Source organism: Phyllostomus discolor, chromosome 8 (assembly GCF_004126475.2).
Source record: "Phyllostomus discolor isolate MPI-MPIP mPhyDis1 chromosome 8, mPhyDis1.pri.v3, whole genome shotgun sequence".
NCBI lineage: Eukaryota > Metazoa > Chordata > Mammalia > Chiroptera > Phyllostomidae > Phyllostomus > Phyllostomus discolor.
In genome coordinates this window covers 29690516-29711961 of record NC_040910.2, presented here as the reverse complement: position 1 = coordinate 29711961, position 21446 = coordinate 29690516, and the positions used below count along the sequence as shown (strand labels likewise).

Below are 21446 nucleotides of genomic sequence, written 5' to 3'. Positions count from 1 at the left end.
GTAAGAGTTTAATACATAATGCTACAGGGTTTATCCTTGTGTATACATTTTTATTTCTTTGATTATTTCTTTAAAGTCATTTCATAAACATCGTTCTTGGTGTAGATAACTCTCTAGAAAGTTTGACCAATTTATATTCCCATCAAGAGTATATAAAGGTACCCATTTCCTGGGATCCTGAGCTATAATGACTGTTTTAAAGTGTTCTTCAGTCTATAGTATAGACATCCAGACTGTTTATGAAGAAGATATCAAGCTTCTGATAGTGATAGAATTAATGTTTATCAGTTGTTCTTGAAGTTTGTGTTCTGATTTTGAAAACAATTTCTAAAACAGTGAATGTTCTTTTTAAAACTTGTGTATAACAGCTTTATTGAGGTGTTAATTCACATACAATTCAGTTCACCTCTTTGACGTCCTCAGTTCAGTGCTTTCTGGTGTTTTCACAGACACCTGCAGTCCCCACCCACAGTCCATTCTAGCGATGTGCTTTTTTTCCACGAGAACTTTCAGCATCTTAGAGGAGTGTGGCTTTTGCTTCTTTCAAGAAATAACATTAGTAAAATAGTTATAATTATGGCATTGACTTATGCTAAGGAGTGAACATGTTTAATGAAAAGTTTCAAACTAAGTGTCAATGATTACGAAAACGAGAAAGTGCTATCTTGAAGCATTTTAAAATTTAAGGTTTAACAAAGAACTCTGGAAAAAATTCTTTTTACCTTTTCCTGTAGCTAAAAGACCAGCCTCGGGACAAAGCTTGGCTTCTGTTATGTCTGCTCAGAAAATTACAAAGCCTGCTGCTAAATATGGAGTGCCTTTAACGTATAAGAAGTATGGAGATAAAAAATTACATGAAAAGAAACCACTTCAAAAACATAAACAGGTATGGTCATGTTACACACTGTGTCATTAGTAACAAACTCACTGTGACCTTATTTTATTTTATTGCAGCTCAATTCAGTTATCTTGATATTTATAGGATTGCGTTTATTTGTTACTAAAGAACATTGCTGTTCTCTGCTTCACCAGTCTTCCAAACCAAGAAGCCTAAACAGAAGTCACAAACGTTAAGTAGACGTATCAGCTAAAGTAGCTGGTACAAAAAGGGAACTGATATTATAAATGAAGTCATTTTTTAACAACCTAAGCAGAGACATTTATTTTTGTGCATAAAACAGGTAAATATCTGTGACACACTTGATAAAAATCTGGGAAATTTTTATGTTTGAACATTCACAAGCAGACAGATATGTCCACAAAGCCCACTTACAGTAGGTTGTCAGCAAAATCCCTTGTTTTCTGAACTTTTGAAGATTGTCCTCACTGTTTTGTGTGAGGCCTGGCTTGTGTCTAAACACGCTGTTTGGCAGCTCTCTTACTTGGTGACTGTTTTCTTTCTAATCCGTTAATACCACTGAGTTTAGGGATGGAGTGAGGAAGGTGGTTTCCTTCTCATTGCCAGATTCTTTTCTGCTCCCTCAGCCCCCCCACCCTTTCCCCAAACTGTGACACTAGACTAAATAATCTGTTACCCCTCTGTATTAGGTCATCTGCATGGTCACTGTTTTCAGCCCTGTCTTAATTCCTGGTGATTTCAGTATCCGAAAAGATGGCCCTTCCAATAATACATGGCCTTTTATTTTGATTGTACTCTTTCAGTGATCTTGTGTCCCACCATACCTTAGAATTCTCACCTGTAGTACTCATGCCATCAAATTTGATATTATCGGTAATAGCAACTATTCTGTAGTCTGTGTTATAAACATCCCACTCCCTGACCACTGCTTTCTATGTTTGCTGCTCATTCCTCAACAGCTCTGCCTCCAAAACTTTTCTTATTTGGACTCATGGAACTTTTCATTGTCATTCCCTCCTAGTTTATATTTTCCTTTCCTAGCTTAAATTCCATGTTCTCACATTATAATAATTTCCAAAGCCTCAGCTCTCCTGCCCCTATTGAAACTGTTCTCACTTTATGTATAACCAACAATGTCAAATGAGTACCTTCTGATTACCCTATTAGATTTCCTCAGTCCATTTACTTTCCTCTTTTCTAGATGGTTATTTCTTTTTTCTTTTTGTTTTTCACTTCAAGCTAATGGCCTTGCTTTTTATTTCACTGAGAAAATAGAAGCATTGGAAGAAAAATTCCCTACACTCTCAAAACCACTCCTGCCAGTCAGTCATATCTGTTTGAAATATTGTCTTTGTTTCTGTTACTTTGGATGATCTATTCTCAACTATAGTCAATTCTGTCATCTTTGTATTATTATTATTATCATCTTCATCATCATTATTACTCCCTTCTAAAGGTCTTCAGCCTTCAGACTCTCCTGCATCATTGTATGTCTCCTCTCTACTGAGTCATTCCTGTTAGCAAACAAGTATATTGTATCTTTAGTCTCTAAAAAAAATCTTTCCTTATTTCCCAAATCTCCCTCCAACTACTTCCCTACATCTGTTTCCTTTAACATCAGAACTTACCCAAAAAATTGTCTGTGCTGCCTCCTGTTCCTCTCTTCTCAGTTTCTCTTAGATGCATTTTTGCTGAGGGCTCTCTTGTCACGGTTATGTAGTAGCTCCTGACTGGGACATCTGTGACCTCTGTAGTAAGTCCTGGAGTAAGTTGTAGGCTTCTACCTCTGTGCTTTTTTTTCTCACCTGAGGACATTTTTCCATTGCTTTTCAAGAGAGAGGAAGGGAAGGCAGCACCAGGAGGCAGACAATCAGTGTTTCTCACATCTACGTCTGTCTGCCTGTCTGTCTGTCTCCCTCCCCCACTCCCTCCTTCCCACTCCCTCCCTTTCTCCCTCTAAAATCAGTGAACATCCTCAGGTGAACATTAAAAAGTGATTACATTGGTAAATTTTGTGTCTTTTATTATAATAAATAAGTAGAAATAATTTAAAAGGGAAATAAAATAGAAAAAAAGAAGTGTCAATCAAATGTCTGAAAAGTTTTTTCAAATCTTAACAATTAATGGAATTAAAGGGAAAATCTAAATTAGATAAGATTTTTAAAATCAGCTTTTTCCTTTTGGGTTTTTATATGACTCTGTTTTTTAAAGGATGTAAATTTTTTCTGAAAATCTAAAGCATCTTAGATTTTTAAATTAAAAATCTAAGCTTAAAAATCTATTAAGCTTAAAAATGAGTTCATAAGGAAAACCATACTGCTTAATGATACTGTCTTCTATTTCATTTTCATTGCAACAATTTAAGTTCACAGGTAGTAAGTTGTTATTATTATTCAACGTACTTGTGTATTTTGAGTATCATAAAATACTGTGTATCATCACTTTCTTTGCTTCAGTTTCTGTAAAAATCAATTCTTGTTTGAAGGCTTCTGTTAAAACAAAGAAGTGGTTATGTAGCCACCAGAGGGCACTCCATGAATACATTTCAGTGTTTTGGCTCTGATTTTAAAAAAGAAACAAAAAACATTTCTCTTAGTATGGATATTTTATGTTACCCTATTTTTCTGTTTTGTATAGACATAGTATTCTGAAAATACCTGTGTGATCTCATAGGAACAGTTTATTTGAGTATCTTATATGTAAGGTAATATGGAATGTGAAGAGATGAATATAATTTTTTCTTTTATGATTATTTCTATTTTTATTTTATTTTCCCATTACCCTTTATCCCCCCATACCTTCTTCCACCTCCACCCGCCCCATTCCCCTGAAATCACCACACGTCCATGAGTTCTTTTTTTATTTTTGCTCAATCCCTCTACCCTCCAACTCCCCCCACCCATCCAGAGCTGTCAGCCTGCTCTCTACCTATGAGCCTGTCTCTGTGTTATTTATTAGTTCAGTTTGTTCTTTAGATTCCACATGTGACTGGAATCATATGGTATTTGTCTTTCTCTGACTGGCTTATTTCACTTAATGTAATGTTCTTCAGGTCCATCCATGCTGTTATGAAGGGTAAAATTTTCTTCTTTTTTATGGCTGAGTAGAATTCCATTGTGTAAATGTCCCATAGTTGTTTTATCCACTCATCTGTTGATGGACACTTGGGCTGCTTCCAGATCTTGGCAATTGTAAAAAAATGCTGCAATGAACATAGGGGTGCATATATTCTTTTTGAAAGGTAAATTTATGACTTCATGTAACTTACCTAAGAATGTGTAGGTGTCATTTAAACATTCTTGTATTGTATTGTATATATACTATATTTAACATGTGGTCATTTAGAGTAAGGATGTATAATACTTGCACTAATATTTTTAAATTGTTTGGTGTTATGGCTCACAAATTCTGAGACCTGTGCTGGATCTGTTGTAAAGGAGTTAATCTGTGGAACTTGTCAAAATACAGAATATAGGGCTCTAGGTTTAGAAATAATGGTTCAGCAATTGTTGGGGATATATATTTTTTAAAAATAGCTTTATTGAGATAATAATTCACATACCGTATAATTTATCCATTTAAAGTTTGGAATTAAATGGTTTTTAGTGTATTCACAGAATTATGTGACCATCACCACAATCAGTTTTAGAGCATCTTCATCACCCCACCCAACAAATCTTTTTCCCATTTGCATTTACTCCCCGTTTGTTCCCCACCCCCACCCCGCTAGGGAACCACTGTTCTACTTCTGTCTATGTATCGATTTGCTTATTCTGGACATTTCATGTAATTGGAATAGCACAATATGTAGTCTTCTGTGACTGGCCTTTTTTTACTTAGCATAATGTCTACAAGGCTGTAGCAGGTATCCATATTGTAGCATGTATCAATCCGTCCTTCCTTTTCATTGCCAAATGATGTTTCTTCGCGTGGAAGGAATATGTATTTTTACAAAGCTCCTGGGTAGCATTCCTCATTAGTTTAAATTTTGTGTGCATAGAACATGCTTTGAAATGTTAACTGTGTGTTTATAATATTATGAAGAGCATTATCTATGATTGTATTTTTTTTTCCTTGTATTTTAGTAATAGTGCCCTTAGAGCTCTCTCTGGACGATTTTAAACTGTGGGTTGCTGTCTGTTAGTAGTGGCAAAATCATTTTAGTGGGTGAAGAGCAGAAACATTTTTTTAAGTGATAGAATGGAAAGTAACAGAATCCACTGAACATAGTAGAGTTATTTTGTGAAACTTTGGGAGTGGATATGAAACATATTTCTTATTGTGGGTTACTTTTAGAAAAAGCTTGAAAGCTACTGTAATTTAAGTATATTAATGTAGAAAACAAATATAGAAAAAAATGTAGGTAACAAATCCTTATCTAATTTGTAGTTTTACTTTTTGTCCAGGCCCATCAAACTCCATTGAAGAAGGTGAATCCTGGAGAAGAAAGGAGGAAAATGTTTGAGGTATAAAGACATCTGTCTGCTTATTTTAAAGCTTTGCAAAACTAATTATAAGAAAAGAAGCAAAAGCTATAGAAAACCTCCAAACCTTTCCTCCTTATTTCTTTCAAACAAATACCTTTAACTTATTTTTTTACCTTCCTAGGCATAGCTCTACAATTGGTGTACTGACTTTCCTGATGTAACTAGGAAAAATAGAAATTATTATTGATAAAAAAAATGTTCTTTTTTATTTAAGGAAGCAGCAAGAAAGAGAGGGTCGGAATTTACTGATAAAGAAAAGAAACAAAAAGATCAGGTAGTTTTTTTGCTCCTATTTTTCTTCCCTTGCCAAGCTGTGAATGATATTAGTTTCAAGAGTTCTAAGAAGTTTTTCTTTAAAACTATTACAGATTAGTTTCATGAAGGCTGAGCAGATGAAAAGGCACGAAAAGGAAAGGGTAAGGGGATATTTCGTGTTTCTATGGTACATTCCACACTCTCCCCCCACCACACCCACACTCTCTCTCTAAAGGAAGACACTGAGTTCCATTTCATTACTAAATGTATTCTGTGTATTTTATACTAAATACTTGAAGTGGTGTTTTGTTTGTTTCTTTTCCCTAAAGTTGGAGAGAATAAATAGGGCCAGGGAACAAGGATGGAAAAGCGTGCTAAGTGCTGGAGGAGGTGGTGAAGTAAAGGTAGGCATTTGATACCAATGTAGATGTACTCTGCCATTTCGTTCTAGCTTCACCTTGCTCTTTAAAATATATATATAATTGGCTTCTTTGTGTACATTTATGTTTTAGCTAGAATTCTTCAGCATCTATTGTGAATTTTTAGTTTTATTGCATGTATCTGATACATAACTTGTATTGATAAATAATACATGATACACTATTCCTGCCAGAGGAATCTATTTAAAAATCAAATACAGTAACGTGATACCTTTGCCTCAAGTGCTTCTATAGCTTCATATAGCCTCAAAGATTGAGTCTTCAGAAGATCCATATTAACTTTGCCCCTGCCAGTTTCTCTAAGCTTGTCTCCATCCATTCCCTACCACACACTATATGCTCCAGTCGTGCTGCCCTGAAGACCACACTTACAGTTTCCTTACTGTGTGTAGTCTGCTGAACCTCTGTCTTTGTACTCATGTTTCTCTTTGTTTGCTACCCTACTTCCCTGTGTACTTCCCTGCTTCCTCACTCTCACTTCTACCTCCAACCTTAAATAACCAGCTACCTAGCTAACCATTAACTGGTTATTAAATAACCAATTACCTAGCTGACAATTTACCTAGACCTCTTAATTCAAACATTTCCTTTGGATAGATCCAGACTGTATAACCTTGTGCAAATCCCTTAGGTTTTCTGAGACTTACATTCTAGATTAAAAAAAAAAAAGAAAAAAGAAGAATTTCAAAAACAGTGCCTGGGGTTTGGCCAGCAAGGTCTCATGTGTTAACTTCCTGTGTCTTTTCTTTTTCTGCCAGTCTTTATATTTCATTTCTTCTTTTGCTTTTTAAGCATCCCTTGCATATCTGTGGTAGACTGAAATCTAAGATGGTCAGTCAAATTCCTGACCCCTGGTGTATGCATTGTGTGTTTTCCCTCCGCTTGAGTATCTGTGGAACTTGTGAAAGTGGTGGTATAGCAGCTCCTTAATTAGGTTTTATTTTATGGCAAATGGTGATGGGATAGTAACTCCTGTGATTACACTGATATTTTATAAGACTTCCTCAGGGCAGACTGGAAGGGGCGAAGAAAGTTAGAGATACGCTGTGCTGGCCTGGAGAAAAGCAGACATTCATGTGGTAAGGAAGTTAGATGGTCTCTGGGGGTTGATAGTGGTTTCTGGCCAACAACTAGCAAGAAAAGGGTGACCTTGGCCGTGACAGCTACAAGGAAATGAATTCTGCCAGGAACCAGTGAGTGTGGAAAAAGACCTTGAGCCCCAGATGAAAATTGCAGCCCTGGCCGACACCTTGATTTCTGCCTTGTGAGATCCTGAGCGGGTGTGCTCAGATAACCGGCACCCAGACTTCTAAGCCAGGAAAATTGTGAGATAATGAACGGATGTTGTTTTAAGCTGCGACGTTTGTGGTCATTTGTTACAAAGCAGTGAAAATGAACACACTATTATTCCTCTGTAGTGTAATTTTAATTTGCGTCATCCAATAGACTGTTGGTCAGCATGTTTTTAAACTGTGAATTTCTCTGACCTGTGATCATGAAACTAGTTATTTAAGTGCCGGATAGATTATTTATCAAGTTGAATTGCCCTTCTTGTTTCTTTTCTTCACAAGTTAGGATATGAATAAAAGCTTGCTTTGTCTGTTTTGTGTAGATATGTATGTTCTGTTCTGTCTTTCTTGATTTGTTTTCAGTCTCTTGACATGCTCAAGTTTTTTTATATTACTTATCAGTAAGTCAGTGATGGTCACTTTTTAAACTTCGGTATTAATATAGACTTATACAATCTTTAGTAATACAATTTTATTTAAAATTGTACTGTAATTTTTGTACTGTACTGTCTACTATGAAGTACAACTTACTACCTCCTGAATGACAAGGAATGACTCAGACAAAATTTGGCCCATTCTAAAATAACTTCATATCTTATCTGATTGGAAGGTAAAAACTTACCAGTCAAGGTGTAGGCTCTCAGATATTGTCAAGCATTTTATATCATCTATGATTGGTGTTGAGAATTTGATTATTTTCTGCTCCCTTTGTGTTTATCTTCTTCTATGAAATAAAGTATCTTACTATGATATCTAAAGCTATATTTAATCCTAAAGTCCAGTTTTATCAATATTGTTTGATAACTGAGACAATTTTCCAATGGTTTTAGATACTATGTACTTAATAGATTTCTGCTTCACTTTTTAAATTCTATAATGCTTTCATTTAGCATTAATAAAGTAACAGATTTGCCCTAACAGAAATTTCTCATGACTCTAATTCTGTGTTACCCGTATTTTTCAGCCCATAAGATGCATCTAGGTTTTAGAGGAGGAAAATAGGAAAAAAAAATTTTGAAGCAAAAAAATGTAAAATATTTAATAACATAAATAACATAATATTTCACCAATGTAAATGTAAACAGAACTCAACAGCAGCATTAACAACCATTATTCCTCCCAAATTTGGGTGGAGAAAGTGTGTCTTATAGTCCAAAAAATACAGTAGTTTCTGTACTTATTCTCCACAGGGTTTGAAATATTTACTTCTTAGGCTGTTCGATTTCTGTGTACTTGATAAGGATCTGGAGGCTCAGTGTAATGTGAATCAAATTAAGGAGTCCCCAAAATAAAGATGAAACAAAAACTCAATATTAAGGGAAGTATTTAAAAATTAAGACTATTACCATATACTTCTAAATAATAAGACACCTATTTAATGCATAAGTAACTGACCATCTTTGATTATTTAGTATCTGCAAAATCTGGGACATTTTTGCTTTATTCATTTTTGATGTTATCTCTTAAGAATGTTTTAAGAAAAATTAAGAAATATTCAACATGTAGTTTGATCATGTTGTAATCATAGTATGTTAGAGCCTGTCTGTTATTTGAAAATATATTGGAATACTATTTGCAATATAAAGGAATGGGCTATTAATACCTGGAACAACATGGGTCAGTCAGAACATTATACTGAGTGAAAGAAGCCAGACACAAGAGTACGTATTGCATGATTGCATTTATATGAAATTACAGAAATGACAAATCTAATTTATATGGCACAGCAGATTAGTATTTGCTGGAGTGAGAGGCATTGGTTTCACAGGAGCAAGAAGGAACTTTCTGGGGTGATGGATATGCTTTTGATTGTGGTAGTGGCTACATGAGTGTATATATTTGTCAAAATTCATCAGCATGCTTATATTTGGTGAATAAGTGAGTGACTTTTAAAAGATCGTATTGCTTCAGTATTCTAGTATAGTATTTTTGACAATATTTTGAGTGTAGGAATCTTTGGCAATTTTTACATAATTTGTTAAAGAAAAACATTAAAACACTCAAATTCAAGCTAAGGTGATATGAGCACCAGACTAAAAGAGTAAACACTCTCATAGGAGATGTGACTACCTTTGACTGGAATTCTGATTCTTGCCTTGAGATTCACAGTTTGGAGATGTGTATAGGGAACTCTTGATGGAGTTTCCTGCCTTATTATCTCACCCATTTCCATCAACATTCATCTCTTACCATTCAAATATATTTAATCAGTTGTCTGTATTTATCTTGAGCTGATATTTTTAAAAACTACGCTTTCTTATAATATTTCATGCAGCCTACTATGTCAAGATGTTAAGACAAATTCTATCTCGTTGAGTACTCTGAAATTCCTTTTATTTGATTCTAATATGTTTCTTTGTATCTTTTCTTAGCTAGGCTTCTTCCTTAAGATGTTATCACTTGGAAGCTCCTCTTCCTTTACTATTAGTATTCTGGATTCTGTTCTTATCACTTCAGTAAAACAGGTTTTTTAAACACTGCCGCTCAACTTTAGTCACAGCAGTTAAGTCTTACTTTCAGTGTGTTTACCTCCTCATTCGAGGTGACTGATTTTCCCAGCTCAGTGAAATTCCTCCACCATGACTTCTGTAACATGACCTCTGTAACACTTCTTTTTAACTCCTACCCTCTTCTGATATCTGTTTTCTAACTGTGAGTTTTCTTTGCACCTGAGTTCTTAGGTGTATGGGGTTGCATCCTTATGCCTTTGCCTTTATCCTTTGTCATTCCCACAGAGAATCCAGCTCTCCCTTCAGCATTTACTTTTTAGTGGACTGCCTTTTTATTTTTAGATCTCTTGACTTGGAGGCAGGACAGCAGGCCTTCTAATTAGTGCTTCACCTTGTTCTCTCTCTTATTCCTGCTTTTCATGTATAATTTGACTTCCTGAACTCCTAAAAACTGGTTTTGTTGGCTACTCCTACTAGAAAGTTGCTTTTTGTTGTTTATGTATTATATGAACTCAGACACCCAGGCTTGGCAGCAGTTAGCTATTCCAGCTTTGCATGACCAAGCTTAGTGTTCCCTGGTAGCCTTCCTTCTAATTTTGTCTTCTTAATCCCTCCCACTGCTGCCGAAGCCCAAATACAACCTATGCATACATTGCTTATTTTTGCTATAATACCCTGGCTCATATTAAATCTCTCTTTTTTGCATTGCTTTCAAAGCTGGGTTCCCAGAACAATGTATTTTTCCAGTGTTTTATTTTTTTAATTGTTTTATTTCTAGGGGTTTTTGCTTCTGACATTTTTTTCTATTTTGTCAATTTGTTCAGTGCCTACTGCTTTAGAGTGTGCCTGTTACCATTCATTTGCCACAATGAAATGTATTTCATGAAATGTATTTCTAGTTTTGTGCTTTGTTTGCCAACCTGTTTGTAAACTGCCTAAGGATAGATATGATGTTTTGCTTATTTTATTCATGCCTAGAGTATGTTTCAGTGGTGTTTATATCTTTATTGCTTGTTAAATCAAAAGATTTGGGGTATATTAAATATCATGTATAACTGTTTTTGTTAAATTATAATTTTGAGTGTTATTAAAGCAAGTTCTGCTTTACTTATAAGCTATACATATTTAAACAATAAAATGGGATCACATAAAATGTTCACAAGATTCTTGTTCCCAAACCTGTTAATTAAGACCAGATTTTTCCATATTTACATAAATTTAGTGACATTTTCTATTTTTTGTTACATTAAATTATACTTTATTGTTAGTAACAAAATATACTACTTTTTGATTGTTAATAGTTATAGCAAAAAGATGTTTTCCTTTAGGATATATGCTTATTAATATTTTCAAATTAGATAACTACTTTTTAACAGAGTCAAGTGTTAAAATTTTTTTTTTTTGAGGATAGTGCAGGTGTTTTAGGTGTTATGAGACAGACATCTAAGAGCTGTTTGTTTAATTCCTAGGCTACCTTTTTTGGCAGTGGAGGGGCTGTGGCTCCATCATCTTTTTCCTCTCGAGGACAATATGAACATTATCATGCTATTTTTGATCAAATGCAGCAACAAAGAGCAGAAAATAATGAAGTTAAATGGAAAGGAGAAATACATGGGCAAAGGCTTCCAGGAAGGTATGGCTATGCTTTGCTTCAGAGAAAGTAATACAACTCATTGTGCATATTTACCTACAGAGGAATTTCACCTGGAGTACTTCCAGGATTTCCTAATGGGGCTGCAGGTCATCACTGTTGTCCTGATGTTGACACTATTAGAAAAACTTTGAAGAGATTGAAGGCCATGTCTAAAGAGACTAGTGCAGACCAGTTGGACTTCATGATTCATAAATTCATCCTTGTGTGTAATTTTGCCTTATGTCATGTCTAGCTTAGTATCTGTACTTCGTGAATATTTTCTTCATTGATTTCGTTGACTGTTTTTTGCCTTCCGGCTGCAGTAATTTTCTCAGGTGCAAATTTGGTTTTTGATTACATATGGCAAACATGTAGCTCTTCAATTCAGCCTAATTTTTATAGGCTGAACATACTATTTAAAGGAGCATGCGATAACTTTGAGCTAACATATGGTTGTAATAACTTCATCCACTTGCTTTAAATAAATCAGAATATATTTAAATGGAATCACACTTTATGCAAAACTACAAAGCATGTCTTTTTTTCTTTTCCTCATCACTTAGAACTTCACTTTTCTCTTTGTTGTTTTGGCTTGTTTTCTCTTTACATCCAACTCTGATTTATGACTCTGTATGATCCTGTTCATCAGATTTTTCCTTTTCTTCCACTGAATTAATTTAATATGGTAGTAGTCAGTAGTTTTAATTTGCATGGTTCCTTTTTTTCTTAAGTAAGCATATGTGTTTTCTTAGACATTCCCATTTTTTTATAAAACATTTTAGTTTTCAGAATATCACTTTGTTAAAATTTAGGTACCTTGCTTTTTCCTTGTCTTTTTAAGGAAAATACTATTGAGTATAATAAAAACCTTTATGTTCCCCGTCATTAGAAAAGATGACTAAAAGATAGTTGAGCAGAGGTGAACATAAATTTAAAATTATGAATTATATGCAGTAGTCTGAGGTGTTAAGCTCATTGTGGCTTCTCCATTTTTGAGAAAGGAAGGCTATACAGACTCACACGTAAATATAAATTTTTTTATGAGATGGCAAAGCAAATTTTATGTGTGGCTTTTATTCTCATGTTATTGCTCTTTCTAGTATGTAATTGGTTTGGCTTTATTTTGGTTTTTTTTTAATCATACCTCCTAAAATAAGTATGTATAGTATAAAGAAAATAGGAAAAACTATGTTTTGCTTCTTTACAGTGTTCATCTTCCAGAATGTTTCTTGCTGCTTCACACTTGAAATGACAAATGATGGACTACATTGGGCCATTTGCATCAATCTCCTGTTATAACCTTGAAACATTTGCATGTATTTATACTTGAGTTTCAGATATTCTTAAATAGTTGTGTCTCAGTTACATCTTCCACTACACCACACTTTCTGGTCAATCTTTTTTTGAGCATCAGATACAGTTTCAGTATTTTAATTTTTCCATTTTTATAAACTGCTTTTGGTTGTGAGATCATTACTCCTTATTTGTATCAACTTTGGTGGGCTTAGCTCTATTTAAACGTATAGCATACATTTTCTTCTGTTGCACTGGAGTTATAATCCATGATAGATACTATTTATGGAACACTTATTACATAACAAGTTGTATCCATTCATCACAGCAACCCTTTGAATTAGATACTATTTTTTAAATAAAGATGAAGAAATTAGGACTTACAGAGATTTAAAACCTAGGCATGGTTAGGCAGCTAAGAAGTATTAGAGCTGGGATTTAAGTTAAGTCCATCTGACTGGAGAGTTCAGCTCCTTAGTACACTCCTTTGTGAAACTTGCTCAGCTTCTTGAGATACTCCTAATGAACAGGCTGAAAAGTTATTTAGTTGGTTTTAAAATCTGGGGTACTTTAAAAATGAAACGTGATTCTAAATGCTGAATGAACTTTCATCTGCAGTGGTCCTTGAACAACATGGGTTTGAACTGCGTGGGTCCACCTATATATAGAATTTTTAAAAGTAAATCTGTGATTGGCCCTCTGTGTCCCCAGGTTTTGCAGTAGACATGTCTGAGCATCATACCTTCTGAAAGTTTGTCTGCCCTTTTCAGGCCCAACTTTATATAAATGGGGCTATCGCTGGCCAGGATCCAGCCTTGCCTGTATCATATATTAGTATCTACTACCTAAATCAAATTGTTTACTGTCTTATATAGAAGTCTATTCTACTACTACAAATCTTAACAAGGTTACTCTTACATTTAATCTCTTCTACTTATAGCCACATAAAATTATTTTAGACTATTCTTAATTACAGAAGAATGTCAAGAGCTTCCAAGTAAAGCTTGTTTCAGAACTCTATAAAATATATCTATATCCTTCTTTAATCAGTGTTGAAGTAAAATTAAAGTAGTATAGTAGCAATTTCGAAAATGAACAAAAAGAAAAGTTTATTTGTATGAAATTAAAAAATGTAGTAAAAAGCAATGTCTGAATTCCTCGAATATCAAAGCTATGAAAAAGTAAGATAAATAGGTTAGGAAAAAATTAATAGCATGGTTATTTGTTTTAATCTTTTCCAGTTATATTTCTGTATCTTTCTCTGAATCACTAAAAAGTATAAACATGTTGAGTCTAGACTACAAATAAAAAATATCAATAACAAACACTTATTGAACTTCTAATATATATTGTGCCTATTACCATGCTAAGTGTAGGAGACAAAACTAAATACAACCCAAGCCCCAGTAATCATAGAACTCATAGTAATCATATGATTACCCCCAGTAATCATAGTTAATTGTGGAGTTGAGGAACAAAAGTGAGTGAGCTGTTGCCTGTGCTTCTACTCGGATTTTGGCTACTAAAGCCCACAAACTCCCTATGGCCTTTCTTCAGGACTGTATCTCAGTTGTGCCCTGAAGATTACATGCAATAATTCCTTTTCTTATCTTCCACTAGATTTAAACACTTCTTATTTTTATGCCTCAAATAATCGTCTTTTACATATTTTGTTAACCAACCGAAACTTAAAAATATTTTAGAAATGAAATTAAGCTATAAAAACTTAAAATCTGTCCCACCACAAAGCTATGAATGCGCATGGCCTAAGGTTCATTTACCTTATGTGGTACTTAAAAGATATTCTTGGGAAATTTCCGTCATTGGAATCTTCTAGGATTAGATAATCTCTAAAGCTGGTTAAGAGCCTTTAATTATGACTCTCAAATATGCCTAGGCAGCTGAATTTTAATCTAGTTCCACATCACCAAATTCAGCAATAAACCCCACCCAAGTCATGGTAGCTTGAAGATTAGGAATAATGAAAGAGAAATTTGTTTGTGCTTCTGCCCTGCACACGCGCTGTCCACTACCAGTCCTAATGTGTGCTGTATGACTCCAGGATGGATGAGGTGTGTCTGGTCTGGATGCAACGTTGGTCCTGTGTACACATAGGTGTTTCTTCATTACAGAGGAAGATTTTATTTTACATCAGCCTTTCTTCCTATTCTGCAACAAAGAAAACATGTAGAATAATTTTTAACTTTATGGAGTATTTCATGTTCAGAATTTCTGACTTTGCTATTTGTTCACATTGCTCAGGCAAAGAGGGCAGCTAGCTGTGGAAAGAGCTAAACAAGTGGAAGAGTTCCTACAGCGGAAACGGGAAGCAAGGCAGAATAAAGCTCGTGCCGAAGGACATATGGTATGATTGTTTTTCTTTCGAGGTTTTTGAACGTATTAGTGTTCAAAGTGAAGTAAGGTAGGTATAAACGGAAAGAACTGTAATCTTTTACAAACATTTACTCTAAACATTTGCAGAGTGTAAAGTTGTGATATATCTTAACTTATTTAACCCCTCTTCTGCTATATCTTTTATACCAAGGGTAACATTCTGCTGTCGGTTTGGTTAATTGGGAGTGAGTTCATAGCTGTATGAACTTACAGCCATGTAAGGTCAATTCATGGTGACATATTTTGGTTAGACTTAAATCTACGATAAGTTCGTAAGAGGTATCTTTGTGACCTAATGCAGTCGTTTCAATTTAGGACTTTTGGGAGGAGAAATATATCACCGGAAGATAGCTAATTTTTTAAATGGTTACCCTTTATATTTTTAACATACAATGGTTTATGTGTCTCTAATATCTGGAATTAATCCGTATTTGTATGCTGTAGACAGTAGAAGAGAACATCCAGCATTTTCTCTTGCCCCATACCTCTCGTCCTGGCATCTGGAATTTTAGCTACAGATTTTAATTTAAAATATTTTAAAACAATTAGAATTATCAAGATTTATAGATTTCTTTCTTTAGTATTGTTCCTTCCACTTTACTGTTTTTCCCTCAGTTTATTTTTCTACATGCTGGAGAATGTTTTCTGATAATCCTTTTGGAGAGAAATTTTTCAAGATTTTTTGGGAAATGTCCTTATTTTGTCTTCATTATTAAATGATAATTTATAGCAGTGGTCTGCTGGTGAATTTGCTCAGTGTTTGTGTGTCTGAAAAAGTATTTTGCTGCCTTTTTGAAAAATACTTTTGTTGGCTATAGTATTATGGGCTGAAAGATTTTTCTTTCAATACTTTAAAAGTATCTCCCCACTTATCTCCTGGCATGTCTGACAAGAAGTCTGCTGTCATTCTTACCTTTTATCTCTGTATGTATGCATGTTTTTTTTTTCTCTGATGGTTTTTAACATTCTCTCTCCATCACTGGAAGTGATTCCATTACACTGTAGCTTAGTGTACTCCTCATGTTTATTTTGTTGGGGTTCATTGAGCTTCTTGGATCTGTGGGTTTATAATTTTTATCAAATCTGAAAAATTTTCATCCATTATTTCTTCAAATGTTTTTGTCTGCTCTTCTCTCTTTTCCTCCTGAGGATGTTCAGTACCCATATATTAGAACATGTAATGCTCTCTCAACAGCTGACTGATCTGTTCATTTGTTTTCACTCTTTTTTCCTGTGTTTCATTTTGGGTAGCTTCTATCACTGTATTTGTAGTGCATTGATTTTTCTTCTACTTTGTGTAATCTGCTGTTAATCCCATCCAGATACTGTGTATTTTATCTCTTAAAATATTGAATTTTGAATATTGAATATTGATACTGAATTTTTTATGTCTTAAAAGTTCGTTTATTTAGTTAATTTTTATACTTTCCACATCTCTCTTTGGAATATTTATGCTTTTCTTGCCCTGGCTGGTGTGGCTCAGTGGATTGAGTGCTGCCCTGCAAGCCCAAGGACCACAGGTTTGATTCCCAGTCAGGGCACATGCCTGGGTTGTGGACCAGGTCCCCAGATGGGGATGCATGAGAAGAAACTACATGTTGTTGTTTCTCTCCCTCTCTTTCTCCCTCCCTTCCTCTTTCTCTAAAAATAAATAAATCTTTAAAAAAATATTTACGCTTTTCTCTACTTTCTTGAACATATGGAATATAATTATCATAGCTATTTTAATGATCTTATCTACTAATTCTGTTATCTTTGTCATTTCTAAGTCTGTGTTTGTTGATTGATTTTTCTACTCATTGGGGTCATCTTTTCCTGCTTTTTTATTTGTCTGGTAATTTGTGATTGGATGCCAGGCATTGTGTATTTAATCTTTTTTTTTTTTAATTTAAATATGTTGGTTCTTCCTGGTATGCATTTAAGTCACCTGGAAATAGTTTAAGTCTTTCAAGGGTAGCTTCTAAGCTTTGCTAGACAGGTTCAGAACGGCCATCAGTCTTGAACTAATTTGGCCCATTGCTGAGGTGGTACTCTTGAGTACTCAACTCCCTGTAATTTGGAAGTCTTTCTACTGTGACTGCTGGAAGAATGAAGTACTCCCAGCCCTAAGTGAGCCTTGAGGTATTATTGACATTATGCTAATTGTCACTCAGCAGGAGACTCAGAGGAAACCCTGAACACATCTCCAGTACTCGTCTCTGTGCAGCCTTCTATTCTTTGGTTCTCCATCCTGCAAATTTTAGTGATCAACTTCCCAAGCTCTGGCTGTTGTTTCCTTAACTCAGGGAAACTGCTGAGCTGTGTGGGGACGTGTGCTGCAGCCTGGAAACTCTGTCAGGCAAGGAGTCGGTCATTGGGCTTAGCTCACTTGTTACCTTCTCTCAAGGATGGTTGTCCTATTGTCCAGTGTTTGATAAAGCATTGCTTTGTTTATTTGGTCCAGACTTTTAGTCGTTCAGGGAGGGTGGGAGATCTGATCGTGGCTGCATTTGAAAGTCTTGAATGACGATGTGGCTGGATAATGAAATCTAAGTTTCAAATTCTTTTCCATTCCACTCTGAAGATACTGCCTTATCATCTTCCTTTCATTATTGCTAATGAGACATGTGATTGTGTTCTGGTTCCTGTTCCTTTATGAGGGATTTCCGCCCACCGCCTCTGCCGTCTCGTAGCTTTTAGGACTCTTTTGCTATTCTTGATATTCTAGAATTTCTCTTGAATGTTTCTTAATTGTTTTTTCATTAACTCAACTCAGATTCCGACTGGAGGTTTTCAATCTGAGTACTTATCTTCAGTTCTGGGATATTCTCAGTTAATATTTCTTCAAATACTGCCTCTTTTCCTTTTGCTCCTTAAGAGAATTTCTACTGGACAGATGGATTGGAACGCCTGCATGAAATGTCCTTTTTCCTGCATCCAACCCCTCCATTGTTTCAAACTCCCGACGGTCACTTCTACACCCAGAAAGAGAAAACTCTGCTGTTAAAGGGCTCACATGGTCTTTTAAAATGGAAACTCTGAGAGGTTTTCTGGTTATGATGCCAAGAAAGAAAAAACTAATAAAAAGATCCTAAATTTCTCAGGCAGTAAAATTTGTGTTGTAACTCCTGCCTGGCCAGTAGTTCATAAGATTATAACAGTTTATAAGGTGTCATTAAATTAATAATTAGATGCATCCATTTCATAGATACTAAAATGTAAAAAATATTCATATCGATGAAAGATGATATATCATTCACTTCTTGTTAGGTTTTACTTTTATAACTATATTACAAAAGAGAGTCATTTTTTGGAACAGTGGCCGAGATTTTGTCAGTTTTCCAAAGGTCTTTTCTTAATTTTTAATACCCAAAATATTTTCAAAAGTCAATGTCAATTCTTTGTGGTTTCTTTTTTTCACTTAATTTATTGAATTCTGTCATATTTGTAGATGATTTTGCATGTTATCTGAGCAGTTTTCCAATATCACTGTCATCATCATCGTGAATCCTTCATCTTTGGCAAGATTAGCATCTTCCTGTGTCAGTCAGTTTGTATTAGATGTGCATTATATTGTCATGTGTTTACACCATCCAGCAATCAGGGAGAGATGGATCCAGCAGAGATGCTGATGTGAGGAATGCCACTAGGCCCTGATGTTAAGTATGGATGGAATAATGTTTGAGGGCTAATTTTATACAGGTTATTAATGCATGTTTGTGTGCTGTAACAACTTTTGCTTCTCAGTCCAACATTGTAACTGCTGAGATCTTTATATAATAACGGTACCTATAGCACACTACAATGAGGAATATTTAAGATAAGAACCCTCACTCTTTAAGAAAAATATGTCAACATCAGTAATTTAAGGCAGCACACAATATTTTTCCATTGATATATATTAACGCTCATTATTTGTTTGTACAGGTTAAAAATGCATGTACATTTACACTGTGACTTATCCTTATATCCACTCACAACATCTCCTCTTCCCGATGAAGAGAAGCAATCTTCCAGAGGTTGTGACAGATGTAGGTCTTAGACCTCATGTGCGTTTTCTAATGCTTTTAAAAATCACACCAGTAAACAAACTAAACAATTAAGATTAAGCTCTGGATCTTAAAGATTAATCCTCTGGAAATGGGAAACTGTTGTAGTTAAATTATTTAACTAGTACATTTTATTAATTGCTTTGGGAAATCCTAATAAATGATAACATTGTATGGCAAATGATAACATTGTATTTCCATACATTGTATGGAAATCAAAATCTCTGACCTATGAATAAGCGTTGAAAACTCAAATAATTTTTAGGTTGAATTGTAATTTAAAGAAACTATGGATTTTAAGATAATATCATATGCTTGTGTAGGAATTCAAAATTTTCGATGTTTGGGTGACTGAAATTTTAAAAACATAGTTTAGGGGAACTGTAACAAGAACGACTTCAAGTCAAGTGATGTGTTTATTTTTGTCTGAACAGTGTTAATAAAAATTTACTAAAGTTACTATAAATCTAAACCTGACAATAATTCTCTGGGATGGGGTTATTATTCTAAGTTGCAGGTTTAAAACTGGCTCAGAGTCATTAGACCTTTATTGAGGACCACATAATACGTCCAGAGGCAGGTGCAAGCTTAGCTGTCTGACTCTCAAGGTTATGCTTTCAACTGTTTTACTGCACTGTTTGTTCCTTTTAAAATCCCCTATTGGTATTTCCTTTAATTTGGGTACAGCTTGTAGACATGATAATTTTGTAGAGCAGGGATAGATAAGCCTATCTGTAAATGGGCAGGTAGTAAATATTTTAGGCTTTGAAGCCCATATGGTGTCCTAACATAACTATTCAACTCTGCCATGACAGTGAAAACCTAAAAGAGTGGGTGTGGCTATGCACTAGTAACACTTTCTTTACACCATGAGGCAGCACACCTGGAGATTATAGTTTGCTGAATCTTAATCTACAGTATCTGAATATTAAATTCTTAACACTAAATTGTGTATTTTGAAAAGATTATTTTTCCCATTTGTAAAACTTTTTCAAATTTTTCTAAAGTACAACATTTGCTAGAAAAGAATATATGGAAAAATATATATATATAAAAATTCTAAAGCAAAATAATATATCCAGCAGGTAGAAGACTAACAATAAATTTCAGTCTGTGTATTGTTCTCTAATCTAGGGATCAGCAAATGTTTTACAGTGAAGGGACAGAAAGGAAATATTTTAGGCTTTCTGAGCCATAAAGTTTCTGTCATGTACTAACTCTCACTGTAGCACAAAAGTAACCATAAATACTGTATAAATGAGTGAACATGGAAGAGCTTTAAAAAAAGTTTAATTATGCACAGTGAAATTTGAATTTCATGTGATTTTCATGAGGTTGTGAAATTTTCTTCTTTTCATTTTTTCCCATCATTTAAAAATGTGAAAAACTATTCCTAGCTTATGGCCCATGCCTAAGTAGGTGGCACACTGGGTTTGTCCTTTGAACCATTGTTTGCCAATCCCTGCCCTAACCTGTTCCTTCCTCCTTTCTCAGTGGTGACCATTATCCTAAATTTTGGATTTATCATTCCTATGAACTTTTTAAAATACTTTTTTCCACTTCTGTGTATGTGCATAAATAATGCATTTTTCTGATTTGCTTATTTTGAGCGTTATAAAAATACACCGTATATAGATTAGCACTTGCTTTTTTTCATTCAACATTATTTTTTTCTAAGATTTTCATGTAGTCGAGTATAGCAGTATAATATTCCACTGGTGAATATATCACAATTATTAACTCTCCCGACAGTAGGTTGGTACTAATTCTGCTTTGAACATTCTTGTGCATATTTCCTAGTACAGATGTACAAGAATTTTTCTTGATTATCTATTTTTTTCTGTTGAATAACTTAACAGAAAAACTTCTGAATAAAACATAATGGAGTATTATTTCCCTTGAGAAATTACATTCTTAGCTCATCTTAAATCATTCTGTATCATACTAACGGAAAAATGCCTTTAAAATGTGCAGTTATATTAAATATTTTATTCCTTCATGCATTTATTTAGTATTATGCAAACATTTATTGTCTATAATATCCTAGGTTTTGTGTCAGAAAGAGAATTTAAGATAAGGAATAAAGGAGATAGACAAATAATAGCTACTGGTTTTGGAAGCTTGCTATGTCAGACATTATGTTAAGCAATTTGTATGCGTTTTTGACGTTATTAGTCTTTTAGAGCTAGTGTAACAAAATACCACAGTCTTAAGTGGCTAAAACAAAAATTTATTATCACTGTTCTGGAGGTAGAACTCTGAGAACATGTTGACAGGATTGGTTTCTTCTGAGGGCCATAAGGAAAAATCTGTCCCAT

General features: G+C 34.5%; 1 protein-coding gene across 9 annotated transcripts in view; it reads left to right on the top strand.

Moving 5' to 3' along the window:
• NEK1 (NIMA related kinase 1) overlaps nt 1-21446 on the top strand; it is a 100734-nt gene that overhangs the window by 31465 nt on the left and 47823 nt on the right. For 6 of the 9 annotated variants that reach the window (XM_036031991.1, XM_036031990.1, XM_028519670.2 and 3 more), the window contains 7 exons: nt 735-886; nt 5266-5325; nt 5561-5620; nt 5715-5762; nt 5931-6005; nt 11250-11413; nt 14969-15071. In XM_036031991.1, the coding sequence (XP_035887884.1) occupies nt 735-886; nt 5266-5325; nt 5561-5620; nt 5715-5762; nt 5931-6005; nt 11250-11413; nt 14969-15071 (662 nt within the window). Of the gene's footprint in view, nt 1-734; nt 887-5265; nt 5326-5560; nt 5621-5714; nt 5763-5930; nt 6006-11249; nt 11414-11473; nt 11606-14968; nt 15072-21446 lie in introns of all 9 variants that reach the window. The other 3 variants (XM_028519672.2, XM_036031995.1, XM_036031996.1) reach the window with 2 other exon arrangements.